At 45.8% G+C, this 26868-nt stretch overlaps 1 protein-coding gene across 4 annotated transcripts in view; it reads right to left on the bottom strand.

Annotated features, from left to right (window-relative positions):
• LOC138447799 (coiled-coil domain-containing protein 159-like) overlaps positions 1 to 26868 on the bottom strand; it is a 1059213-nt gene that overhangs the window by 292032 nt on the left and 740313 nt on the right. For all 4 annotated transcript variants that reach the window (XM_069604155.1, XM_069604157.1, XM_069604156.1 and 1 more), the window contains one exon: positions 25582 to 25649. In XM_069604155.1, coding sequence (XP_069460256.1) covers positions 25582 to 25649 — 68 coding nt within the window. The remainder of the gene's footprint in view (positions 1 to 25581; positions 25650 to 26868) is intronic.

Here is a 26868-nt window from a genome sequence, read left to right as displayed (position 1 = left end):
GGTTCCTGGGCCCAGCCGACATAGGGTGGCCAGGTGCACAGTGCCAGAAGAGAACAGATCAGCAGGGGAGAGTGTGGACAAAAGGAAGAAGCAAAGAGGAAGGTCCTGAGGTGTTTGTGGAACCAGAGATGAGTCTGCTCAAGTTTTAGAGTGGCAGGGAGACTGTTCCAGAGTGAGGCACCAGCCGAAGACAGAGATCTACCCCCAGCTCCTTTCTTTGAAAAACGACTGACCTTGAGGTAGAGGAGCGAAGAGCTCAGGAGGGGAGGTATTTGCGGAGGGATAGCTGAAGGTATTTTGGACCCAGGCCCCAGGAGGCCTTGTGGGCAATGCAGAGGGTTTTGAATTTAAATCTTGCATCCACTGGGAGCCAATGGAGAGATTTCAGAGCTGGAGAGATACGATCCCAGGGCTTGAGGCCAAGGACAAGTCTCGCAGTTCTGTTCTGGATTAGTTGCGGAGGGTAGAGGCAGGTAGGTTTAGAAAGAGGCTGTTTTAATAGTCCAACCTAGAGAGAACCAGAGCCTGGCAGACAGTGAGCTTCTGGGGGAAGGAGAGGAAGGGTAGAATACCTCTGAAGAGGTGCAGTAGGAAGTTTGATTTTTTCGAGACATCAGTGATGTGGACGGAGAAGGAAAGTATAGAATCAAAGATGACCTCGAGATTCTTAGCCACGCAGGTTGGTGTAGGAGGAGGGACAAGCGAGGCCGGCCAGAGAGTGAGGGGAAAGGATGGAGAAGGTGTGCCGATGAGGAGGATCTCAGTCTTGTTGGCATTCAGACAAAGATCATTGGCAGAACACCAATTTTGAATGGCAGTGAGGCAGTCAGAGATGAGAGAGGGAGAGGAGGTGGTCAAGGGCAGCCTGAAAATGAGTTGAGTGTCATCAGCATAACACTGGAAATTTGATCAGAAAATGGCAATGCAGCGGGCGACAGTTGCCAGGTATTGGTTGAAAAGCCAGGGCGAGAAGCTAGATCCCTGGGGAACACCACAGGCAGAGAGGGAGATAGATGATAGGAAAGACCCCATTATGACCTGGGAGAGTCGATCAGATGGAAAGAGGTCAGCCAGGCCTGAGCCAGATCAGTGATACCCAGGTTATCACGGAGACGGTTCAGCAGGAAGGTATGGTCGTGTCAAAGGCAGAAGAGAGATTGAGTAGGATGAGGACAGAGGGAATGCTAGAGTCAAGAGAAGAATTATTAAAATAATTGCTCTATACATGAGACTGTAAGAGCATTCATTGAATGTTCATTATTGAGAATCTTGTCAGAAACATTTATAGTATTATGTGTGGAACATCTATTTGAAGTACTGTATATTGATAAGATATATATGGTCCAAGTTTTAATACAAAAAGGGTTGGTGGAAGGTTTGAGGAGTGGACCATATATGTCACATTAGCAAACCACTCCTTTGCGGATGACTGAAAATAGTCGCCCACTGCAAGGGGTTGTTGCCTACTCTCTTTACTGCTACACAGTGATAGGTATATGCTTTTCTCTACCTCTATTCCTACCACAATCCCTAGTTGGCATGAGGGTGGGGGCTCTAGGACACTCCCATGGGTGTGGAGGAAAGCCTCTGTGAGGTAGAGGTGGTATAAATCGTGTCACGTGCAAACAAAAGACGCTGTATGTTATGTAAATGCAATCACCTAGTGGAAACTATTAGGCATGTTATCACTAGATGCAAATCCTTAGGCTCTGTCTAAATGACATATCCATTTTGTCCATGATCCTGATTGGATAAAAACTCAAAGACACATAATGGGACAAAGTGTGAGGCTTAATATTGCGTTATTTAAAATATGGCAGATAATTGTAGGAAGATTAGCCGTTGTTGGTAGGGACTAGAATGTAGATAGTGAGTTTGGAACTGGGATAAGGAACATTGAATTGGGGAAAAAATTAAGATCTCTGGCATTACAACATTAAATGGTCTCTTTGGGACAGGTACTAATGTCATGATTTTCTCAAATCTGTTGAGGTAGTAGATTCAAGTATATAGGGAAGTGATATAGTGGAAAGTGATGAACTCATTGTTGGTGTAGATTTTTAGAATGACACAATATAGGAGTTGAAATAACAGATTTGTTTGTGTATTTTATTTGTAGTTTATATAGCGTTTTACACCAAAGCGCTGAACAAAACACACTGACAGTACAATTGAATATGAAATCACAGGCTATACAAAACTGATGGTTTTCATTAATATTGAAGAAGATAATTCTCAAGAGAACGAAAAAGAGAGTAAGAAGTAATAGAGGGAAGAGACAGAGGGAGAGAATTACAGTGAAGTGGGGCAAGCAAAGATAAAAGCACGAAAGCGTGATAGAGAGCAATGGGGGTGAAGAACTGATAATAGAAATTGACCCTGAGAACGTAAAACACGAGAAGGAACATACAAGGAAATGAAAGAAGAAAGATAAACAGGTGCAAGACCATAAGGACATTTAAAAACAAGACAGAGGGGTGTGGCCAGGCAGCTTCGGAGTTGGCGGCATAAGAGGAGAGCTCTCTCTGACAGACAGATAAAATCATAAATATGGATTGCATCTTATAACCTCTTTACAAAGTCATGGTGGAGTGATGAACAAGCAGTGAACCCCACTTCAATGTATTCATATGGCATATTGTTAGGGAGAATTCTCAGAAATGTGTCAATTCCCTTATCCCCGAGAGAACCCCAGCTCTTTTTGCTGGACTTTAGGACTTGTTATCTCTCATGTAATTTTAATGTGGTTTATTCTCTGTGTTTCTCTTTGACTTTGGAGTCTGAAAATGTCCATAGGCATCATCTTTACACTGTGTCACACAGCACCTTCAGTGCAGTGGCACAGGGAAGTCTCTTAGATTTCCCAAAGGTTTAAATACCTTCCCTTGGTGAAACTACTGTTTCCAAGAGCAGTGAAGTGAAATTGAATTTACTTACATTTTGTAACTTTCTAAACCTAGCACAGACTATCGTACCATAGGGTGCTGTAGGGGTTACTTAGTATCCCCTTTGTCTAGTTTCTCAGGCAATATTTTTATGTTACCCTTTCTACAATTAATAGCTGGTGGCAGTGGTTTACTTTTTACTACCATTGTGTATTTTTACCACAGGCTGCGTTCGCAGCCACTGTTATGCACCCATGGGTGCCCATTTTGCAAAATGGCCCACTTTTCTTTTTTCGTCATTCCTTGTCGGAAAGGTTCTTTTTGACATTTACTTTGTGCGCCAAACCAGGTTTGGTCCCTTTGTTCGTTAGGTCTTGGGCGGGATTCACGAGTCAAACCCGCCTCTGGCTCCAAAATGTCTGGCAGGGGCAGGAAGTGAGGGAGGTGCCTGAAACTCCCTGTGCTTAATCCCCTTGGTTACATGAATGCACCCAAAGGTGATTGGCTGGCTGTACGGCAAGGACAGCCACCCTGCTGAGTGAGTGACAGCTAGGCTGGAATGAATAGGAGAGACCTGCATACAACCATGGCTTTTTGACTTGGAAGGCAGAGTTGACCACTGGACAAAGGAATCTAAAGAAGAACTTGGAAGAGACACCGGCTGCAACTCCTGAAACATTGGTTTGCCCGGTGAAGCCCTGCTCCTGTGCTGAAGCTCCGAATTTGCCTCGACTAGAGAAGCCCTGCAAGGACAACTTCTTCCTTTGAGTTGGTGGGACCAATAAACTCCAAAGTAAGCCTGTCTGGACATCCTCTCAAAGCTGGTTGTATTTCCACTGCAGCTGCTGCTAGAACCGAAGCGCCAGGGAGAGGAACACCAGATTGTGTGTGTTGCTTTTAAGTCGGACCCAAGCGCTAAGAACAGCCTCCTGACTTTCCTGATGCAGGACTGACCAAGTCTGAGCCACCTCAACAGAGTGCTGGACCCCAGATGTGTGGAAAATCTGAAGTGGTATCCGAGAACTGCAGTGTTGCTATTTGCTGTCAGGCGCAAGGAGATGAAGCACTGAAGAACAGCTGAATCAAAGTTTGCCCACTGCTGCCGCTGACCTTCCCATTGCAGAGCAGGAGTCCACAGATGTCTTCCCTCTTGTCCCCATGACTGAGGCTCAGGAACAACAGGATCTGCAAAGCTGCATAGGAACAGAAGCCAGCTGGAACCATTTCTTCTAACCAGAGGTACTGTAAAGTCTAAGAGAACTTACCTCTTGTTGTGTAGTCTTACTTGCTCTCAGTTGAGACCTGTCTTGGTTACCTTGAATAGTTGCTAAAGCTTTGCCCCTCACAAGCCTCCCAGCTTGTGGCTCTTCTGGTGTTCTACTTTTCTACAAACATTTCTAAAAACATTGTGCAAGACTTTTTACCTACCTGCAAAGAATATCTTCAGCTCCCCTTGACATTGTGCAATTAACATTGGCGTCCTGGCTCCCTGAGAGACTCCTCTTTACCTCTGACTTTGGGCGTTGGCCTTTCCCCCTGGAAAGGGTTAATTTACTCTGCTGTGTAAGGTTCTTAAAATTACTTTCCTGTTTATGAATTATTTGTTAACCTTTGTTTTATTCCGCTAGTCTATCTTTTAAACCAAACTCAGTATTGCTCTAAATGTACCAGTGATAAATCAATGTCCACAGTGCCCTAGCTATTTAAGTCATCTGAGGGTGTATGAAGTGTCTGTGTGCCATCCCCAATGGGTGTCATCTGATTTAGAGAAACAGAGCGTGTTTTGAAGTGTATTATAAGTGTTATCTGTACATTGCTCCCTTCTGAAGAAGGCTTATACAAATGACTGTGAAATAAATTAATAATTGTTTTATCAAGAAACCTTGAGTGTAAGTGTTTATTTGAATAACTGTACTGTGAAACTCTGTGTCTCAACATTACTGCTCACATCGACCCCTCTTGAGATAGGCCTGGCTACTCAGCCACACTGCCAACCTGTGTAGTCCAGACTTATACCAAAGGTTGGTTCTCTATTGCCAGGAGGTCAGGGTTATTGTAGTGCACCCTAAGGGTACTGCATACAATCTTGCCTAATACATATCATACTAATTACACCGTTTATCCCAACTTAAACAACCTCAGATGACTGGAACCGTGACATCCATGAGCAGCTGACTCTGACTCCCTCGCTCCTTCTTGAGGGCCCAACGAACAAGATATACAGGCAAGTGAGTGTGAAAGTTCTTCTTAGCCTCCACTAGCTGGATAACTTATGTTACTTGTGGGTCACTATATATGCTCAACTGTTCTAGAGTGAGGTAACCACACAGCTGGCACCCGGCGCATCAGTAGTGGGGGCTTCCTCACTTACACCGGGGGTGTGGTCTCACAAGAAACGGACCGGCAGTTTGACCCAAGGCTTTCTTTTATTTCACCTCAGGGTCCTCGCCGTGGGCTGCCGAAGTGACCTCCAGCTTCCTCACTCTACCGCCTCACTTCCTGCTCCACGTTGTGATGGATCATGCAACACCCTGGTTTTAGGAGGTACGCTGCGGCCTACTGTATGGGAGCGAGGGGTCCCCAGACCCCCTCACGTCGTACGCTCCTCAGTACAAGGCTTTAACCACGTGCCTCCGGTAGTGGGATTGCCCCTCGCCCTTATGTAAAGTTAACCAAGGTTGACCGCTACATAGATGGGACTACTGAGCAGGACACGGGGCATCCATCTTTTGTGCCCCCTTTCGACTCCATCTTGGGTAAACAGGCCTCACTGCGATAGTACAGCAATGCTCAGCTACCCTTCCACTGCAGCAGCCAAGGACAGAGACACACACACAAGGCGTGCAGGCAGGCGCTGGCCCCCACCCTTGCACTCCCCCTGCGAAGGAAAGCTCTGCGCTTCCATTCTCACGCAGAAGCCGGAGAAAGTTGCAACAACCAATATGATACAGTTTTCTTCCTCTGATATCACTGCTCGCCTGAGAACTAGCATGTGAACCAGAATGAGCTAAGCACTTTCTGCTCGATTCATCCTCATAAAAGTGCAAGCCACCCACCCCCATTAGAACAATGTATTGCCATCCTGACACTGCGCTCCCAGTAAGGTATTTCTTTCAAGTAACAGACCCCCGCCTGTGCTGCAAAACCCACCCAACACACCCACTACTAACCTTAAGCATTTTTACTACTATATATGTTTTTACTTGGAATAATGAGTTTGAAACCTCAAACTCATTATTCCAAGTATAAACATATATAGTTGCGAGAGAGATGCGAAACACAGCCTGATTCTTTTACATGCACAATAAAGGTCAAGGCCTTTAATTACAAGCCACGAATGACCCAATTGTACCGACAAAAATCATTGTGTGTGACTCATGTAGAAATGTGAAAAGTAGCATAAAATGTTTTAGATAATTTGTTATTTAATGTGTAACATATTAGCTTAGGTAGTGACCACAGTGACCAGACCCTGACCTGCGTGGAGCACAAGATGTTTGACGTCCGTCATCTAGTCAGCCACTCAGCCAACCAGGAGGAAGAAATGCCACCCACACCTACAGCACCATATCGCCTGGCAAATCGGGTCCATTTAGCATTTTTTGTTAGAGTTACTTTAATTGATATAAATATAAGTGTGATGTAAATGAGGTGGTGGGAGTTATTTGGGTTATTTCCTAGCTGGAGAAATAAACCATCCTTTGAACTCTTGCAGCCGGGTCTCAGTACGTCCTTCCCCGACAAGGGGTTGTGTCGGTATTTTATTTTCTCTCACACGTAGTAAGCCGGGGAAAGGCACCTACACTACTCAACACCGACACCCGGTGGTGTAATTATACATTGTAAACCTCATCTACGTTTAAATATTGTTCCGGGCAAAATATATTTCCTTGTAAACATGGCCAATATTAAAATAGTACAGCCCCTGCTTTAGACAATTCCTCACTAAATGTGTGCATGCTAAAAATATTAGAGGAAATAAACAATATTCGCTGCTTCATTTCTACTCTTGATTTCAAATTCTCTAACATTCAAGAAGAAATCAAGGGCTTATGTTTCTATGGAATTCCTGAGAAAATAGAATTAGACGACCCCATTCTTTTCCTTACAAAATGGATACCTGTAACATTAGGTATTACTTTCTCTCCACCTTTAGAATTACATTGTGCGCATCGTATAAAACCAAGATTCTCTTCCAATAGTTCCAAACCAAGTCCTTTTATTGCTTGCTTCCACAGACATCAGCAATTGTGCCAGATTGTGTTAGCAGCAAGGAAAAACTCTTTGTTTCAAGGTCACAAAATCTTTATTTCTCCAGACTTTTCAAAATCCACACAAGCCAAAACGAAAAGATTTCTGGATATGAGACCTGCCACCCCTCCAGCACTATCTGAAATGTCGTCAGGCCTACTATCAGATATGGACTACTTGAACCTGCGAAAATGATTATCACTATTACAGGGGATCCGACAAAGGAATTTACAGATCCCAACGACCTTTATAGTCTACTTCAGTCACTCCAATCTGCTCCAATGGAAACATCTTCTCAAGATTCAGCCTTTGGTGTTTCTAACTGAGGATACCATTCAGAGCAACCTTTGTATGATCAAAAAACAAAGCAAATTTGGCTCCACACGGAATAGATCTGGTCCATTGGCTCCTATAGAGTCGTCTGCCAACCCCAATACCTCCAGAGACAAATTCAGATCACCTGTTAAAAATACAGAACCTACTCTCGCTGATTTACAATCTGGAACCCAATCTTAATCCACATACCTGTTCTTCTGCTTTTACTTAGTTTTGCCAACTTCATACCTAATCTACATTTTGTGCACCATAATAGTATGGTAAATTTAATAATCTACATATTTTCTTAATATTCTTTTATTATTGCTAGATACCATTATCCCCCGCTGGACTGGCGTTCATCTCTTGTGCGCAGGCTGTCGTTGTGCTCTTGTAACCCCCATGGGATTCTTTATTACTGTTATTTTATGTGGATACTGTTCAACTCTCCTATTCGAATCTTTTCTTCTATCCACATGGACTCAGACTCTATCATTGTCATTTTTTGTGTGTACCGTTTTCCCTTTGTTTCCGTTCCTACCCTCCGGTCTCTTCCAATTCACCCCTTCATTGCTGCAATGCCTGGAAACCAACACTTTTCCTGTTCTACATCTCTATTGCAATGTATTTAACTACTTTCCTTTATTTGTGGTTTACATCATTTAGTTAAATCTACCACATGTATAGAAGACCTATGTCTATTAAGGTAGTCACCTGGAATGTTAAGGGATTAAATCATCCCATTAAACAAAGTAATGTCATATCTCAACTTAATAAACTTAAGGTTGATATTGCTTCAGGGACGTCGTTTCACCAAAATGCCAGGGGTAGGGGAAGTGACATCACACGACCCTTGACCTCTGATGGCATTACAGGAAGTGATGTCATTTGACCCCACCCAGAAGTCACATCATGGGAAGCCATGGCACACAACCTTTCACCCCTTGACAAAACAGGAAGTGGTATCACATAGCATTGTTTCTAAGCACACTATGAAAAATATGGTTACGATTTCACCATAAAGTGATATACATTTCATACAAGAATGGATCACCATATGTATCGTTAATCTCAGCGCTTATAATTCCATTTACCAAATTACTGTGAATGCAAGCAGACGTCCAAGGCCAAATGATAATGATGTGTTATTACATAGCACTTACGCGTAAACGCTTCATATAGAACAAATATCACCCAACCTGTGTTTGGACTTATTTATCAACCTCAGCAGAATAAAAGGCTGAGTTGACCCTGCCGGGAGCCGAACCTGCAACCTACAGAGCGCATGCACATTGCAGCAGCAAGTGCTCAACCCACTGAGCTATCGTACCGGCTATAGTTATCAGAAAACAAGCCACACAAGAAACACGGAACCACATGCTGCTGGCCATAGCCCAGGAGCCTAAATTGAAAACTAAAAATTAAAACATCTTTTTTTTAGGGGTAGCAACATAGACCACAGGGGTAGCAAGGTAGACCACAGGGGTAGCAAGGGTGACCTCTGGCGACGTCTAAATGACGTCCCTGCATTGCATGCCTACAACAGACTCATCTCAACTCTGGCAATGAAAACTGTAAATTGAAAGCTTCATGGATTGGTCATACCTTGTTCTCAAAAGCTGTGAATAAAAAAGGAGGATCCCTATTTTGATTAATAACCATCTGACCGTCAAAATGAAACTTGTTCAGAAAATGTTTTACCGACTTATTTTATGTGGAGATGTTAACCAAATTGTTGAATTTTCTATGGACCGGAAGTCTACTTCCAATTTTGTCAATTCCAAGCCTCTGAAAGCAAGCGTCCCCCAACAGCACGATCCTCCCCGCAATGAGAGACAAAGAAGGACTCTCCCAAAATGGGAATAAGGCCAAGACAGAGTGCGGGTGAGCGTAAATGGGAGTTTATCAATCAGAATTGGGCATGCAAAGAACTCTGCAAACTCCGAGAGCGCTCTGTCTGACAATAGCAAAGACAGGCGTATATATTTACAAAAACGTCATCAAAACCTACATACTATAGGGGGCACAAGTTCATTGGGATTGGGTGGCGATGACTAACTATAGGTGCTGCTGCGGTGTGGTTGGTCTTGGCAGGAGGACGTCACTGGTCACCCTCGTGGGTTGGGCTGGGCCTGGCAGGTCGGCTTGAGTTCATCCGGGCGGTGTTGGTGTGCCGAGGCGGCCTGTGGCAGAGATGAATGCCTTTTCTGACTTACTTGCCCTCTGCCATGCACACTGCAGTCATTCAGTCATTTACAGTTTTATTCTCTTTAGTAAATCTTTTAATAGGTTAAATGCAATACAGGAGGAATGCACCTTGTGAGGGATCTGGAGATAATATATCGTGGCCTGGTTACTTGTGATCTGTTGACCGGGACCATAGGTCGAGGGGCTAAGCTTCGGGGACTGGGGCGGGTGGTACAGGTCTTTCTGTCTTGTTAGAAGTGATTATGGATGTTTCGCTGTGTGTTGTCAAAGTGTTGGGTGTCCTGATTGCACAGGGCCATAAGTCTGAGACAGTCCGGTGGGTTGTGGGGTTTACTAGGGGGCGCTTGAGTTTAAACTAAGGTTTACTGCTGTGCTGTAAATAATGCAGGTGGCTGGCCGCGGCCTTGGGTACTGGTGTGGGGCTACAAGTCTTTGAAGCGACTCCAGTCGGGTCGGGGGAGGCGTGATAGCGCAGAGCGGGGCTCTGTTCTCCTGTCTTGGCAGCCTTCTGAGGGAGGGAGGGGGATACATCGAGACCTTGTACGCTTTCACAAAGGTATCTCCCTCGTGCGTTGCTGAATATAAGTAAAGACATCGCAAACATTTGAATACTTTCTATAATACTTATTTAAAATCACTTTGAAACATGCATTTAATCTTTGCTGGGTGCGTTTCGATTATACCTAGTTCAAGCATCATATTTGCACATTAGACTCTAGCAGCTACAGTGTTTCAGTTACATGCATATGCATTCGTAGTAAATGAGGTAGTGGTTAGATAAGTGGAGTACATAGAAAACGACCCGCCACTGTACGTGACGGCGGTGGCATATGAGGGGCTCAGACATGCACACATGATACGTGCACTCTCGCGCATTCTTTACATGAGTTCATAGTATAGTTGCATCCGCTTTCTTGTGTACTCTAGCAGCATTAGCTTTGGTTATGGCGCGAAACCACGTGAGGTAGGCTGCCCAGTGATACACGCAACGAACAGATCCCTGGAGCGTTCCTTTATCATTGGCATCCACCTGCAATGGTGCGAGCTTGCCATAGCTTATATCATGGGAGCATACTTTCTCATTTTAATACCTTCTACGGCGTTTGTATCTTGTGGAAGAAAGAAATAATGCAAGGGGTCTTAACATTAATGCATAAAGACTGTCTGCCATCTGATGACCATATTACTGCTCTTTTTCATTTCCCAGGCCTGTTGGCCGGGTCATGCTAGGAGCGATGATACACTGTGGGAGGTGAACTGATACAATGTTAGGGCATTACGCTAGCTCATGTCCGTTTTGTTCGTGGGAACGTGCTCGCAGCGGATCTGCCAGGGTGCTGCGGCAACAGGGATGTTCTCCAAGGGTGGGGGCCGCGCTACAGTACGCTGAGCTCACACCATCTTTATCGAGCAAAGAATGGTTTTTGGGCCTAGCTAAATTTGTGTTGTAATCAATACATATGGGCATTCGATACGTGTGGGCAATGTCTCCAGTGGGTGAGCCCTCCACCACCTGGGTCCGGGTGGCATGAGGGAACGCCCAATGGCCCATAGCCCTCACCTGGGAAAGAAACGCAGGCGAGAGGGGTCTCCTGGACCAGCCCTCCCCTACATTTCCCCCCTTTCGTTACTAAAGTAACGAATTCTTTAACTCCTCTATCCTCCTACACTCTGCTTCGTCCATCACCGCCTCATCCCATGCAGGAGTTCCTCTGATAGGCATCCATGCTCTGCACACCCCCCTTAAACTCTCACCTCTCCTGGCGTATTCATCTGGAGTACACGTAAGATATATGCACCCACCATCTCCTTCCAAATCTACCCACACTTCCTCGTACCATTCTACTATGCGGGGCTCTTTGATGGTGGTGTGCCAAAGCTTATCTACAATATCCTTGTCATGGTGCATGGGCACCAGTTGGTACCTTGGTGTGTTGTCTACCCCTGTTTGTACTTGTGCTTCTTGCACCGTTTTTATTGTACCGTGTGAGTTGCCCATTGTCACCATCATCATTGCACCATTTGGTACTGCGCTAGCACAAACTCGAAGACCCACCTGGCATAGGCAGAAAATCAAAAGCAGGAACACCACAGCTGGCATCAGAAATTTCATCGTTGTTACAAGCCATGAGGGAACCCAGGAGAAGATGTTATCGAACCATGTACTATCTTCTGCTCCGCCTTCCATCTTCATTTTTTCTCCTAGGTTATGGACGGCTTCGATCACATGGGACAGGGAGCCGTTCTCTGCGTCTTCAGAAGGTACGAAAGTGCAGCAGGCACTTCCTATTTTTCGGCAAACACCGCCGTCCATCGCCGTCAACAGGTCCAGGACATACCTGTTCTGCATGGTCATCAGTCGCAAGGCTCTTAGTTCGACCTTTATTATGTTAAAACCTTCTTCGGTGTCGTTCGCCAGCTGAATTAATTCCCAGCGGGTTATCTGGAGCCATTTTGCGTTAGCCCTTGCCTGGACACTTGATACGAGCGAGGCAAAAAATGTTTCTGCTGAGCTGAATAATCGATATTTGTCTGGGATCTGGGCCAATAGTTCTGATGATGCCTTTGATATATAGTTTGATGCTCGTCTGTTGCGGGTCAGCACCTCTTCCTTGCTTCCAGAAGATAGAACATACATTTGTGGTTCTGCAGTCGGTTGGGCCACACTCTGTGGTGTGTGTTCCTGTGTCCTTTTGTTTCCATCGATGTGGCTTTCTGGTATCACCATCAGAGCTGAGTGCAGAGTGGCCATTGAGCAGCTGCCACTCCACGACGGGGGGAGGTGTAGGTATGCCTGTTTTCCACATATCCAATACGTGTCCATAAGGGCCGCAGTCCCTTTTCTTAGGTCTGGGATAGTGAGGGTTTTGTTGCACTTCTTGTTCGTCCCCATGGACGTTCTCCCCTCTCCTTTGAAACATAGTTCATAGTCTATTTCATTCTGCAACTTGAAAGGCTTTTCGATGGGCGTAACCCAGGTTAGTTTTGAAATGTGTTCTCTCCATACGGGTGTGCATGTTTCTTCTATCCATTGCAATTTCTCCGGTGCCACGCCCCTCAGTGCTTCAGCTTTACACATTACTTCTTCATTCTTCCACTTGTTATCAGAAAAAAGTCTCCCTTCGATTGCAAAAAATGGTTCTCTCAGACATACAACCCCTGACGGTTTTGGGTAGCATGTTTTCTCGTTCTGCAGCATTTGAAAAGTCACTTCATGTGCCTGGAAGGTGTTCTTAATTCTGCATAACGTGAGATGAAGGAGACATTGGGCATCTATAATCGGCAACTCTTTGGGTAACAGTACTTTGGGTGTACCTGATGCGTGAGGGATGAGGGAGCAAACATAACAGCTCTCGTTTGTTGTTTGTCTAGCTGTGGCACTCATGTCTGCATACCACTTATTTGTTTGGTGGGGGTGTCGCGGGTCTTCCATCTTATCTAGACCTAACCCATAGTACTCATCATACTTCTTCCTTCCTGCTTCCCTCTTCCGTCTATTGTTCTTATTCCTCATATTCTTCCCGATTCCCTGGGCAAGAGACAAACTAGACCCTCCTTTCTCATTCCCGCCCCCCTTCACGCAATCATCATATAATATTTCATGTGTTTCTCTCATTCTTTGATTCTCTATGGCCGTGGGGGCAGGTTGGCTGGTGGGGGTATTATACAACCAGGATATGGCAGAGGGATTTCGGTCGTTTAAGCTGTGAGCATTGTAATTAGACATCTCAGGTGGGGACAGTGTGTTGTTTTGTCTTTCACTCTTTGGCCCTCCATCGTGTGAAATGACAACATTGGGTGACGTAGTATAGTAGCCCCACACAAGTTTAGTTCCATCCCATATTAAAAAATCACCTTCCCTTGTGGTTGCATTGACACTTGCAGTTGTATGGGTCCCAGTAGTTGTGTTACTCCCTCCCCCCTCGTTCATCTCCATAGAGATGAACGCTATGAACCAGTATGTAACCAGACCAAATAATAATGTAAAGAACAATATAATGCACGCAGATAGTCCACATTCATACGAATATATACATTTCACAGTTAACCATTCTCTAATTCTAGTACATCTATCCGTTGCAGGCCGCCCGTTAGATGCCATGGAAGCTCCTGTTTAAGATATAAAAGTGCATTGAGTGCATACATGTAAACATTTTGTTGGCACCAACAGTGCCAATATACATGTGACGGGGAATGGAAGCGGGTAGGGATACGGGGAGGGGTATTCACAGACAAGGGTGTATACAAGTTTATAGTTTAGCATTCCATTTTATATATGTATATATATATATATATATATTCACACTCAACAAGATGAAGGTTGAAACAAAATTTTCCCCTTTTTTTTTTTTTTTTATCAGTTGTGCCTTTCTCCAAATTCAGTACCAGCACATACACGCAAGTTCATATTCAGTCATTCTGCTCAGTTGCAGCGTTTGCTGTTGTCTGTGCCTCCCCATCTACCTCCTCTTGTACGTTGCTATATGCCTTCCGTACATCGGTCAAGTGCACCCAGTACCTCAACCCTTTGACCTTTACTGCCGTAGGTGTGCAAAATATTACTTCATATGGGCCATGGAATCGTGGTGCATTCCACCGACGCACAAAGCTTCTGACATATATCCAGTCGCCTGGCATTAGCTGTAGTTGTTGCTCCGGCTCCGTGACAGCGCCTGTTACATTTCCCTCTTCTCTAGTGAAGGGTGGGGACAATTGCTTTGCTATCACGCGTGCTGCCCTTGTCAGTTTTTTTAAATAGTCTGTGAACTCATCTCCCAATATCGCGGCGCTTCTGTGAGCGTCTGAGTGTTCGCGCAGTGGTGAGTGTGCAGTGTTCATCCGTCTCCCAGTCACGATCTCGTGCGGGGACAAATGGTGGTCTTTGCTTGGCTGGTTTCGCAACTCAAATAGCGCAAGCGGTAGGCAGTAAATCCAATTCTTTTTCAATGAGAAGCATAGTTTTGATAACCTGCCCTTCAACAATCCGTTCATCTTTTCCACTACGCCATTACTTTGAGGATGATAAATTGAACATAATTTATGTTTTATTCCCAACAATGCAGTAACTTCCTTAAAAAGCTCATTCACAAAATGAGTGCCATTGTCTGAGCGGATGACGTCACAAATTCCCCAGCGCGGGAATACCTCCCTTACTAGGAACTTGGCGGCGCTCTTGGCATCAGGCCGCGCGCAGGGTCCTGCTTCCACCCACCTTGAAAATGGGCACACGACCACAATCATGTACCGTGCACCATTACACCTTTCCCCCATCTCTGCATAATCTATGTGTAGTTCCTTGAATGGGCCAATGGGCTTAGGGATTGTTCCCCGGAGAGTATGTAATGTCATCCCTGAATTGTATATTTGGCATGTTGTACATTCCATTGCCAAACGAGACACGTGCTCCTGGAGACAGGGCACGAACCATTCTTCCTGTATTTCTGCTGCGATGTGTTGTTTGGTGTTATGTGCAGGGAAGTGTAGCTGTTGAAATGAAATCTCTAGTAGCTGAATTGGCATTACCACCTTCCCCGAGTTATTTTGCCTCCACAGCAGGTCTGTTCCTGACTTGCTGCACCCTCGCTTTGTCCACAATAGTTTTTCCTCTGCACTGGCTCCTTCCTGCAATTCTATTATTTGTGGTATGGGCATGACATTATATCCCTCTGGGGGCTCTTCGTTTGTTTTGTCCTTAAGCATGTATTCACCTGTGTCATTTTTCTGAAAATAGGAAGCCTCCTTGGCGGCAGCGTCCGCTGCCGCGTTCCCTAAAGACACAACATCTGTGTTGGACGTATGTGCTTGGCATTTTACTATTGCTACTGCAGTGGGGTTTTGCAGGGCCTCAATTAACTCTTTTAACAATTCTGCATGCTGTACAGGTGTTCCATCTGCCCTCCTAAAGCCCCTCCGCCCCCATCTTGCTAGGCCTCCATGTACTGTTGTTGTCATGTAAGCTGAGTCTGTGTATATCGTCACTGCACAACCCTTTGCTGCATGTAGTGCTTCTATGAGTGCAATCAGTTCTGCTGCCTGCGCGGAGTAATGTGATGGGAGGCGATATTGTACCAGTGTTTCATACTCACCGTCTTCTAACCTCACCACTGCCATGCCAACGTGTTTTTCTCCCGTGTCCGTGTCAATAGATGCGGACCCATCCACAAAGTACACTTCCCCTTCGCTTAGAGCGTTCTCACACACCACTGTCTCCTCCCCACTTCCTCCTGTGTAGGTTGCGCAATCGTGGTTCTGCATGTCTTCGAGCGTGCACGCTTCTGTAATGAATGTGGCGGGGTTCACTGTCTTGCATCTCACTATATGGATGTTGGCACTGGACAGTATAATCTCGTAGGCAGTTGCCCGCTGTGTGGTCAGTGTGCTTTTTGATCTCTCGAGTATGGCAAATAATGAATGTTCCACAAACAATGTTACAGGGCAGCCCATTACTATTGTGGCACTTTTCTCAATCGCGAACGCGGCTGCAGCGAGTGATTGCTCGCACGCGAAATGGCCCTGCATCACGGCATCTAAAGTGCCACTATAGTAAGCCAATGGCTTGTGTCCTAGGGAGGTTTTTTGTGTCAGGACTGCTGTCATCAGTGTTTCCTTGCAGTGGGAGAATAGATAAAACTCGCGTTCATAATCAGGATTTGCGAGTACTGGGGCGCTTGAAATCAACTCTTTTAGTGTTTGGAAGGAGGAACTCATCTCTTCCGTCCATTCCACCTTCCTGTTCTCCTGTTGGGCCACCTTTAATGCTTGTAGTAAGGGCCTAGTGTATGCCGCATAATCTAATATCCATGCTCGGCAGTAATTGCACATTCCCAAAAATTTCTGCATGTCTTTTACTGTTGTGGGTTCTTGTACTGATCTTATGGCTTCTACCCTGTCGGGTATTATTCTTTTTCCATCTCTCGAAATCAGCTGTCCTAGGTACAGGACCTCTGTCAGACAGTATTGTAGCTTTCCCTTGTCCACTTTGTACCCCTTGTTGGCCAGCAAAGTCAATAATGTTATGGAATCTGTTCTGCATGTTTCTTCGTTTCGTGCGCAAACTAGTAAATCGTCTACGTACTGAATAATGGTGCTCTCAACTGATAAGTTTCCTAGGTCTTCATGTAATACGCGATTGAAGATGCTCGGGCTCTCGCAGTAACCCTGTGGTAATCTGCAATGCTCATACCTTTTACCCCCCAGTGTGAAGGCGGTAAGGTATCTACTCTCTTCAGCCAGGGGAATAGAGAAAAATGCGTTTTTCAAATCCACTACTGTGAAATGTGATGCCTCCTTCGGGATGCTGCACAGTATTGATGCGGGGTTCGGGACTAGAGGGAACTCCTTCTGAATTACATCGTTGAGGGGGCGTAAGTCCTGTATCATCCTCCAAGACCCCCCTTTTGCTTTTTTGATCGGATAAATACAAGTGTTACATGGGGAGTTTGAAGGCTTGTCTCTTTTATCCCTTCTTCAGCTTCACGAGACAGAGGATACTGTTTAACTCGTGGTAAAATTGCTCCTTGTTTTAGCTTTATTACCACAGGCTGTACTCCATGCAACAGTCCCACATCATGGGGGCCTGTTGTCCATAAGTTGTTTGGTACGAGCCTCATGTCGTCATCAAAAAACAAAGGTGGTGCTCCTACCACTGTCATCAATTGGACGGGAGTCTCCCTTGCTTGTATTAAAATATCACAGGGCATCGCTATTTCCATCACTATTTCACCGTCCCCTTCTGAGTCTGAGAAGAGATCCTCATCTGTCACCTCTCGCAGGGCGATGTTGGCGTTTGTGCATAGCACTGTGCGCCACTCACACCCTTCCTCGTCCACTCCGATTACAGCTATTCTTTTTGCTGACACTTGCACAGCGTGCAAATCTAACGATACCACTGACCCTGGTGCTGCGTTGGGGCATACTATGGGACGGAAGAGGAACTCTGCCGGGATCCTCCAGTCCATGCTTCTCAGCTCGGGAATTATGAGGGCCAGAGTCTTCAGCCCTTTGATAAACATTTCCTCATTGTGTGGCAGTCCTCGTGTTTCCTGCGTGGTTGTGTAGGCTTGCACTACCAGCATTGCACGCAAGGGGCATATCCCGGGTGTGGAACACACTATCCCTCTCTTGGTAAATGATATGGTCATGTTGAGTTTGCTCAGGAGATCCCTCCCTAGCAAGTTAATTGGGGAATGTTCGTAATATAATAAGGGTGCCTTCACAGTCTTACCCCCCACTGTCACATCCAAAGCTTCTGTGTAAGGAACTTCAACTACAGCCCCAGAGAACCCCTGCGTCCCTAACTTCCTGTTAGACAACGGGAATCGGCCCTCTCTGATACATGATTTCTCCGCTCCCGAATCAACCATGAATATAAACTGCTTGTCTCCTATCTGTGCCCCTACCAATGGTTCCTCTGCTGCATTGTAGGTGGTGGATAGAACTGGACACGCAAGTGTTCTCTGTGGGCTGTCCTATGCGGGGTATCTCGTCGCCCCTCCCTCATTAAAGACATTTCCGGAAACTACCGACATGCCGCTGTAAGGCGCTGGCGCGGGGGCCCCGTTTGCTGTTGTCGCGAAAGGGTTGCCTGGCGTATATTGCATGCTGTCATTGTTTTGGGGGTGGTTCTGTGTCCTATACTGGTGTCCTTGTTGCTGGCCCGTGGTACCCTGGCCGGGGTTTCTTAATTGCTGCTGTCCCATTGGGAGACCGTATGGGCTTCCCGGGTGTGGATGACCATAATTCTCCCCCTCCTGGAACCCATTGTTTTGTCTACTTCTGCACTCCCTGGAGTAATGTCCCCATCGTCCACAATTCCAGCAACTCCCTTGGGGGCCCCTGGGACCCTGCCATCAATTTCCTCCCATTCCTCCATACCCCTGTCCGCCTCCTCTCCGGCCCCTGTACCCACCTCGTCCCCCTCGAGGGGTCCACTCTTGCCACTGCGGGCTTCCACCTTGCTCTTGCTCAGTCCACTGCCGCTGTGCTGGCCCTGCCCAATTAGTTGCTACCCTTCCTTGGAGTGCTATCAGCCCCTCCTCCTCCTCATCTCCCTCCCTACTGTGTGGGAGCGCGGCTACTGCTGCTGCAACCTTCACTAACTTTGACTGTACTAACTTCGCCTCGTCTGCCAATCTTTTCTGCACCACCTCCTTCTCCCTCTCCTTGATTCTTTTACAATGGTGTACTATTATGCTTTGAATTTCTGGCCATCCCTTTGCTTCAATACCTGCTATCTTGTCAAGCGCCTTCTGCACTTCCTTTGGGAGCCCTCTCTTTATAATAAAATAAAATAAAGATGTCGATTGATACCAGGGCGTGCCCGTTTCTGCTCTCCACATCTCTTGGACCCGAAAAATGTAATCCATAGCCTCTTCCCCGTCATTCATTGTACACTGCATCACTGACTGCAAGTCCGGCGTGTCTGGGAATGTTTCGCATAAGGCATCCCACACCCTGGCACGCACCGTGTTAAAGGATGCCCCATCATGGCGGTCGCAGTCTAACGTTACTCCCGGGAAACCGGCTTTAACCCATACCCTTTCAGCCTGGTCACCTACCGCTGATACGAGTAGACTTTTCACATCTCCTATGGCTAGGGGTACCCCGGCAGTATGTTTCTCAAAGGCATATATCCACTTACTTGCCCCTCCTGACAACGGGGGCAATAGCTTCAATAAATTGGCCTTATCCATCTGTGCCCATGGGATATAGTTAGGCCTCCCTCCTCCCCTGTGTATCAATGGGAGCTGTAGCCTTCCTTTTGTCGTTCCGTCCGGACCCGTTTGATCTGTTGATGTCCCTAGTGATGCCATTTTGCCCACTCTGTTCCTTAGTCGCCCCGTCCACTCATCGTCCAGGGTTCTCAGTGAACACGTACCTTCCCCCCCTTCGCTTCCCCCTCCTATTGCCATACTCAACCTGTCGCTTTCTTCTACCTCGTCCCTTATGTCACACAGCAACTCCTCTCTAATTCCCCCCCGCCTTTCTTCGCTTGCAATATCTCCCTCTCCGGGCCCTATTTCTATTATTCGCGTTGGTTCTTCCTCAATTCTGAACAAAATCTCGCCCTTTTTCCACCCCTCTTCGGGCTTTCTATTTTCACCTTGCGCTCTGGACGTACGCCCTGATCTAGTTGCATCTAGTGCTGTTCGTTCACATATGTCTTTTATCCTCGAGAGCTCATCCTTTGCTATCGTCAGTCTCGATTCTAAATCATCTGTGAGCTTCTCTATATCCACCCTTTGTGCGCCTGCCTGGGCTCGCTCTCTCGTGCTTTCGTATGGCGGAGGTGCCGTGGGCCGGAGGGGTGTAGTATCTCTCGGGGGAGGTATGTAAGTGGGATCACTGTACCCCTCTGCGGGCACAGGCTTCTTTATTATCGGGTACAAACTTATTACCTCTACTGGTGGCGCTACACTTGAGCCTTCTTTGACATCTCTTTGTATTAGCAGTGGATTGTCTGTGGTGGACGGGAGATCAGGATTTAATGCTGGTGTCTTAGGCGGTGGTATCTCTTCAAATAACCTCCACAGATCCAATATTTCCCTCCTATTTTGCAGCTGCTTTCCTTTGTATTTTAGATAAATGCATGTGGCCACTGTATCCAGGACACTTTTATCAAACGACCCTCCCTCGGGCCAAATCTGAGGTAACCCCTCCCCTATTAGCTCGGTCACCCATTGGTCATGATATTTTTTAATCCGCTCCACGTATCCCGGGAGATTCTTACAAATATGTGATAAGGGTGTTTCAGCCCCCATCTCTGTGCCCTCCTAGTGCTGATGTGCCTCGTGTGTTTGCAACTACAATGTAAGTGTCGTATCAATATTATTCTTTATATTTTACTTCACATGCAATGTTGGGTCCCTTTGGGCTCTCCCCTTCCCTGTCTACACAATACAAAACTGGCCGTACACAATATCTATTATGTTCTTTTTGAGGGGCACATACAAGAGCAACCCATCCTTTGGTTTCACAATGTCAGACTGGAAATCAAAAAGGTACTCACTCACTCCACTATATTGGCGTTGTCTGAAGAGAGGAAAAACTTTTATCCGACCACACTTATTATGACCATTTAACTATTATGCACTTATAATCGTTCACACATTCACAACGTCAAAATCTCCTCTAGCACATACGAGGTGCACACACCTCTTGGCACCATTCACCATTCAAGCTGCCCTCCCTTTCCTCCCTAGCCGGCTGTCCCTAATCGCCTCATTTGAGTATCTAGATGCGCATATATATGTATATAGATATTACCCTGTTTTCCCCTCCTTCTAATAGGACTTTGTTTCTCTTACTGTCCCCCCAAGTCTGTGCTAATCACAGTTCTTTATTCTCCCCCCTACCCTTAAGAAAAGGAAAAAAGTAATAGCGGTCACTAATGTACTCTCAGTGTCCCCTTTTGCTGAACACTTTTATTTTATACTCCACTTCTTCATATATTCCCAGCACTAGTCAAGATAGCACTATGCGGCGCCGCCTTCCACCCCCTTTCGGAGCTAGGTTCCCGTCACTTTTTATCTCTTATTCACCTCTTAATCCTAATGGCCATATGCAAAGAAAAAGCAAGGAAATTTTAAGATGATCTTTAGTAGATCTGCGTACCCCCCTCTTCGTTTCCTGTCCTACACTTCACTCCCCGCTCCCCTTAAGATCGCTCGCACTCAGTACTCACGTGCCCGTCTTGAACCGATAGTCTCCGAAACTGGGTCCGTCCAGGCAGTGTCGCCGTCAGCTCTACAGTCAGCCCCGGCTCCGGCGAGCGGTACTCAAAGGGGATTTTTCAACCGGGATCCCGTACCCCCTCTCTATTGAGTGCGCACTTCTTAGTGTACCGGTCGCCGTTGGCGGGCAGCCTCCCGGAACCGGCTCACCGTGCGTATCCCTTTTCGACCGGAGATTCTCGTGCCAAACGGGGACGGTTATAAGGAGTTTAGGAAGAAATAAAAATCACGCTATCGGGGTCACCACTGAAAGCAAGCGTCCCCCAACAGCACGATCCTCCCCGCAATGAGAGACAAAGAAGGACTCTCCCAAAATGGGAATAAGGCCAAGACAGAGTGCCGGTGAGCGTAAATGGGAGTTTATCAATCAGAATTGGGCATGCAAAGAACTCTGCAAACTCCGAGAGCGCTCTGTCTGACAATAGCAAAGACAGGCGTATATATTTACAAAAAACGTCATCAAAACCTACATACTATAGGGGGCACAAGTTCATTGGGATTGGGTGGCGATGACTAACTATAGGTGCTGCTGCGGTGTGGTTGGTCTTGGCAGGAGGACGTCACTGGTCACCCTCGTGGGTTGGGCTGGGCCTGGCAGGTCGGCTTGAGTTCATCCGGGCGGTGTTGGTGTGCCGAGGCGGCCTGTGGCAGAGATGAATGCCTTTTCTGACTTACTTGCCCTCTGCCATGCACACTGCAGTCATTCAGTCATTTACAGTTTTATTCTCTTTAGTAAATCTTTTAATAGGTTAAATGCAACACAGGAGGAATGCACCTTGTGAGGGATCTGGAGATAATATATCGTGGCCTGGTTACTTGTGATCTGTTGACCGGGACCATAGGTCGAGGGGCTAAGGTTCGGGGACTGGGGCGGGTGGTACAGGTCTTTCTGTCTTGTTAGAAGTGATTATGGATGTTTCGCTGTGTGTTGTCAAAGTGTTGGGTGTCCTGATTGCACAGGGCCATAAGTCTGAGACAGTCCGGTGGGTTGTGGGGTTTACTAGGGGGCGCTTGAGTTTAAACTAAGGTTTACTGCTGTGCTGTAAATAATGCAGGTGGCTGGCCGCGGCCTTGGGTACTGGTGTGGGGCTACAAGTCTTTGAAGCGACTCCAGTCGGGTCGGGGGAGGCGTGATAGCGCAGAGCGGGGCTCTGTTCTCCTGTCTTGGCAGCCTTCTGAGGGAGGGAGGGGGATACATCGAGACCTTGTACGCTTTCACAAAGGTATCTCCCTCGTGCGTTGCTGAATATAAGTAAAGACATCGCAAACATTTGAATACTTTCTATAATACTTATTTAAAATCACTTTGAAACATGCATTTAATCTTTGCTGGGTGCGTTTCGATTATACCTAGTTCAAGCATCATATTTGCACATTAGACTCTAGCAGCTACAGTGTTTCAGTTACATGCATATGCATTCGTAGTAAATGAGGTAGTGGTTAGATAAGTGGAGTACATAGAAAACGACCCGCCACTGTACGTGACGGCGGTGGCATATGAGGGGCTCAGACATGCACACATGATACGTGCACTCTCGCGCATTCTTTACATGAGTTCATAGTATAGTTGCATCCGCTTTCTCGTGTACTCTAGCAGCATTAGCTTTGGTTATGGCGCGAAACCACGTGAGGTAGGCTGCCCAGTGATACACGCAACGAACAGATCCCTGGAGCGTTCCTTTATCATTGGCATCCACCTGCAATGGTGCGAGCTTGCCATAGCTTATATCATGGGAGCATACTTTCTCATTTTAATACCTTCTACGGCGTTTGTATCTTGTGGAAGAAAGAAATAATGCAAGGGGTCTTAACATTAATGCATAAAGACTGTCTGCCATCTGATGACCATATTACTGCTCTTTTTCATTTCCCAGGCCTGTTGGCCGGGTCATGCTAGGAGCGATGATACACTGTGGGAGGTGAACTGATACAATGTTAGGGCATTACGCTAGCTCATGTCCGTTTTGTTCGTGGGAACGTGCTCGCAGCGGATCTGCCAGGGTGCTGCGACAACAGGGATGTTCTCCAAGGGTGGGGGCCGCGCTACAGTACGCTGAGCTCACACCATCTTTATCGAGCAAAGAATGGTTTTTGGGCCTAGCTAAATTTGTGTTGTAATCAATACATATGGGCATTCGATACGTGTGGGCAATGTCTCCAGTGGGTGAGCCCTCCACCACCTGGGCCCGGGTGGCATGAGGGAACGCCCAATGGCCCATAGCCCTCACCTGGGAAAGAAACGCAGGCGAGAGGGGTCTCCTGGACCAGCCCTCCCCTACACCTCGTAATAACTTTCTTAGTATGGTAGATAACCTTAATTTAATAAACTCTTGGTATTTTTGCCATCCAGATGTTAGAGATTATACTTTTTTTGTCCTCCATATAAATCTTTTTCTAGAATTGATTACATATTTGTTAACACTTCATTAACCTCAACTTTAATAAATTCAGACATTGGCCCCATAACTATTTACAATTGGAATGGGCTCCTATTTCTAAATACTCCCGAAGATGGAGATTCAATTCTTTTCTTCTAAATGACACCCCTTTCATGGAAAAAACAAATTCATTTGTTGATGATTTCTTACACCATAATCGCCCAGAGCATACCTCCATTCAACACAAATTGTTCCTTTAACTTTAAAATGTCAACATTTTCATGCTGTATTTTCATGGTTCATGTAACTTATCTAATACAATTATTAAACAAAAAAAAAACAAGCAAGAGAAAATTAAACGAAATTTACGATGGGGAAGGAAAGGAAACCATCATAGAGAGGATAGTGACAGAGAAATAGAATCACGAGGCGACAATAAATATAAAAGACCAATAGAAGCATTAAAAACTTAAAGGAGTCAAATGAGAAACAGGAAGACCAAAGAGCACCATAGAGCAATAGAACAGCAGAAAAAAATAATTGAAGAAATCAAAAGTTTGAAGATGAAATGTATTGTAATCTTTGTATTTTTTTGTATTTATTAATGTTTTTTATGAATGATTTTAAGAATTAATTTTGTGTAAAAGTTTTATTTTAACTGTATACACGTAAATAAAAAAATAAAATAATAATAATATTAATAGAAGCAAAGATTGGGCCCCTGGCATGACAAGCTCGAACCTTTACCTCCAAGCATGAACCAAAAGAAAAATCTGACGCATTACAAAAACGGTATCCCGTTCATTCATCAACAGTAATTACTTTGTGGTAATTTACTACAAAGCAATTACTTTGACAAATAAGGGTATTTTAGGGATAAGGAGTCAAAATGGGGTAGGGAGGGCCTTGGGGCGGGGTAGTAATGAAAGGGAAGGAGGGGAATGGGTGTGACGCCCCAAATAAAATAATAATGTGAAGTAAAATTTCAAAGTAATGACTTTGTAGTAAATCACCACTAAGTAATTACTGTCAATGAAATGACATGGAACCACAAAAAAGTGATGCACTTGCTCATGACTCTACTGGTTCGTCCGAAGGGGAGAAAAGGGATGACAGGTGGGACGCACACATACACAATGTAGGATCCCCTGTGGCATTTGTGCATCGTGCCCATTATATGTTTCATCTCGTAAAATGATGCTCTGCATTATGCTCCAACGCCGTCCCTGTAGAATGAATTAATCCGCAAGTATGGAGGAAAAGAAACGGGGTGTGGGATTTTGAGGTGCATGTACCATTGTGAACCAGGTATACACCATGCAAAGCTTTGCATTAAGATGGCATTTTCGGCCTCGGCACAAACTGATATTTGCATTTCTTCAATAACTGATGATGTTGCTCAGAAATGCTAAACATATGATCACTGTTTATTGAGAGCAGTCGGTGGGGACGTAAACCAAAGTAGACAGTGCTGATGGAGGATCAGACAGTGCATGATGGCAAACGGGGATTTGACAGGTCCAGCAGGAGCAGTATGAGTGTAAGCGTCAATCTAACCCAGAGCAGGTACAATAAGCAGCAGCAGAGCAAGCCTTCTTCACATGCAGAAAAGGAGCAGCATGGGCAGAAGCAACACAAGCCTCTCTCACACAGAATACACAACAGATCAGGCGGCAGCAGTACAAACTTCATGTATATAAAAATCAAGTACAGCACAGCCAACAATGCCTGCTCCCCTCACAGAGCAGGTGCAGGAAAGTCAGCGCACTGTTAATAGCAGTAGTTCAGGTGATGTTTATGTAAACTACTCACCCAGTTTAACTTGAACCTGCTCCAGATCTGCTCGCAGACTCTCCAGTTCCTCCCATAAGAATTTTTTGCTGTTAGTCCACAAAAGAAAGAAACATGAAAAAAAGGTTTCAGAGCGTGTGTCAATAACCTACGTGCACAACAGTTGTTAATCATTTGGTGACATCAGTGATTCCCTGGAGTTGGGCTAGGTTGGTTATTGATTAGGAAATCGTTCTCTGTAGGATATATGCTGCAGGTTTGACTGGTCGAGGATCAGAACAAAAAAACAACAGACATACCATGTAGTGTAGGTGAGAAGGAGGTCTGCGCAGGCAAACTAACACAGCTGCATTTAGAAGAGGATCTGAACTTGAGATGACATCAGGGTGTGATTCAAGGTCTGAGCAGGAGGCCAACTATAGATTAGGTGGTCAGATCTGTAAAGGGAGCCTTCTACTTTACGTGTGATGGGGGATGCACGCTTAGCTAATAACGTCACATGTTAACAGGCCAACTACCCACAAGTTTGATGTTGGCCCAGTTGGTATTGGAAGGGCACATGTGACCAAAGGTGATTTTTCCATCCCTCCCCAAACTTGTGTTTCAAATGGTAAATTAACTATGCTAATCTAGAGATTCTGAAACAGGTCACATGAGGATGCTGGGAACTAAAGTTCTCACTAGCAGTGCCAGCTCCTCATGTTGCCGACCACCACCATCTAGCCCCGTTGCCCCCCAGGACCAGCATCCCACAATGCCCAATAGTGCAAGATTTCCAGTGTTCTTCAATTCCAACTTAGTGCCAGCTGTTCATACAACCTTTCAGTGTCTGCTCATAAAACGTACCACTAATGGCAGTTTGTTGCAATGTGCACCAGTAGGAGCGTCTCACGCTGCCAACCAGTACCTGCTTCTTGCAATGGGCAATGGGCCCCATGCTGAGTACAACTGTGGGGGGAAATTTGGCGGTAAAATGGACTATTGGATTCACCACCATCTTTTCGCAAGTACCCTCACTGCCTAATTCCGACTTCGGAGGTAAAGTGGAGGATTCGCCTTAGACACATAATTAGGGGTACATTTTCCACTTTACCTGCAAAGCCAAGCAGATTTACCATAGGTGGAAATTACCACTGGGGCACATCTTCGAAAATCACTGTGGAGTCTCATGGACCCCAAAATGGGGACCAACACCACCTTTACCTCACAGTAAATTTGCGGGGCCGAGTGGCAGTAATGATTGACAGGTTTCGCTGCAAACTATTATTGAGGCCTGATTTCAGCCTCTAGCCCTGCCCACCAGTCTAA

Source organism: Ambystoma mexicanum, chromosome 3q (assembly GCF_040938575.1).
Source record: "Ambystoma mexicanum isolate Mex_15411 chromosome 3q, UKY_AmexF1_1, whole genome shotgun sequence".
Taxonomy (NCBI): domain Eukaryota; kingdom Metazoa; phylum Chordata; class Amphibia; order Caudata; family Ambystomatidae; genus Ambystoma; species Ambystoma mexicanum.
Note: the sequence above shows the minus strand (reverse complement) of the source record. Positions and strands in the feature narration are given on the sequence as shown.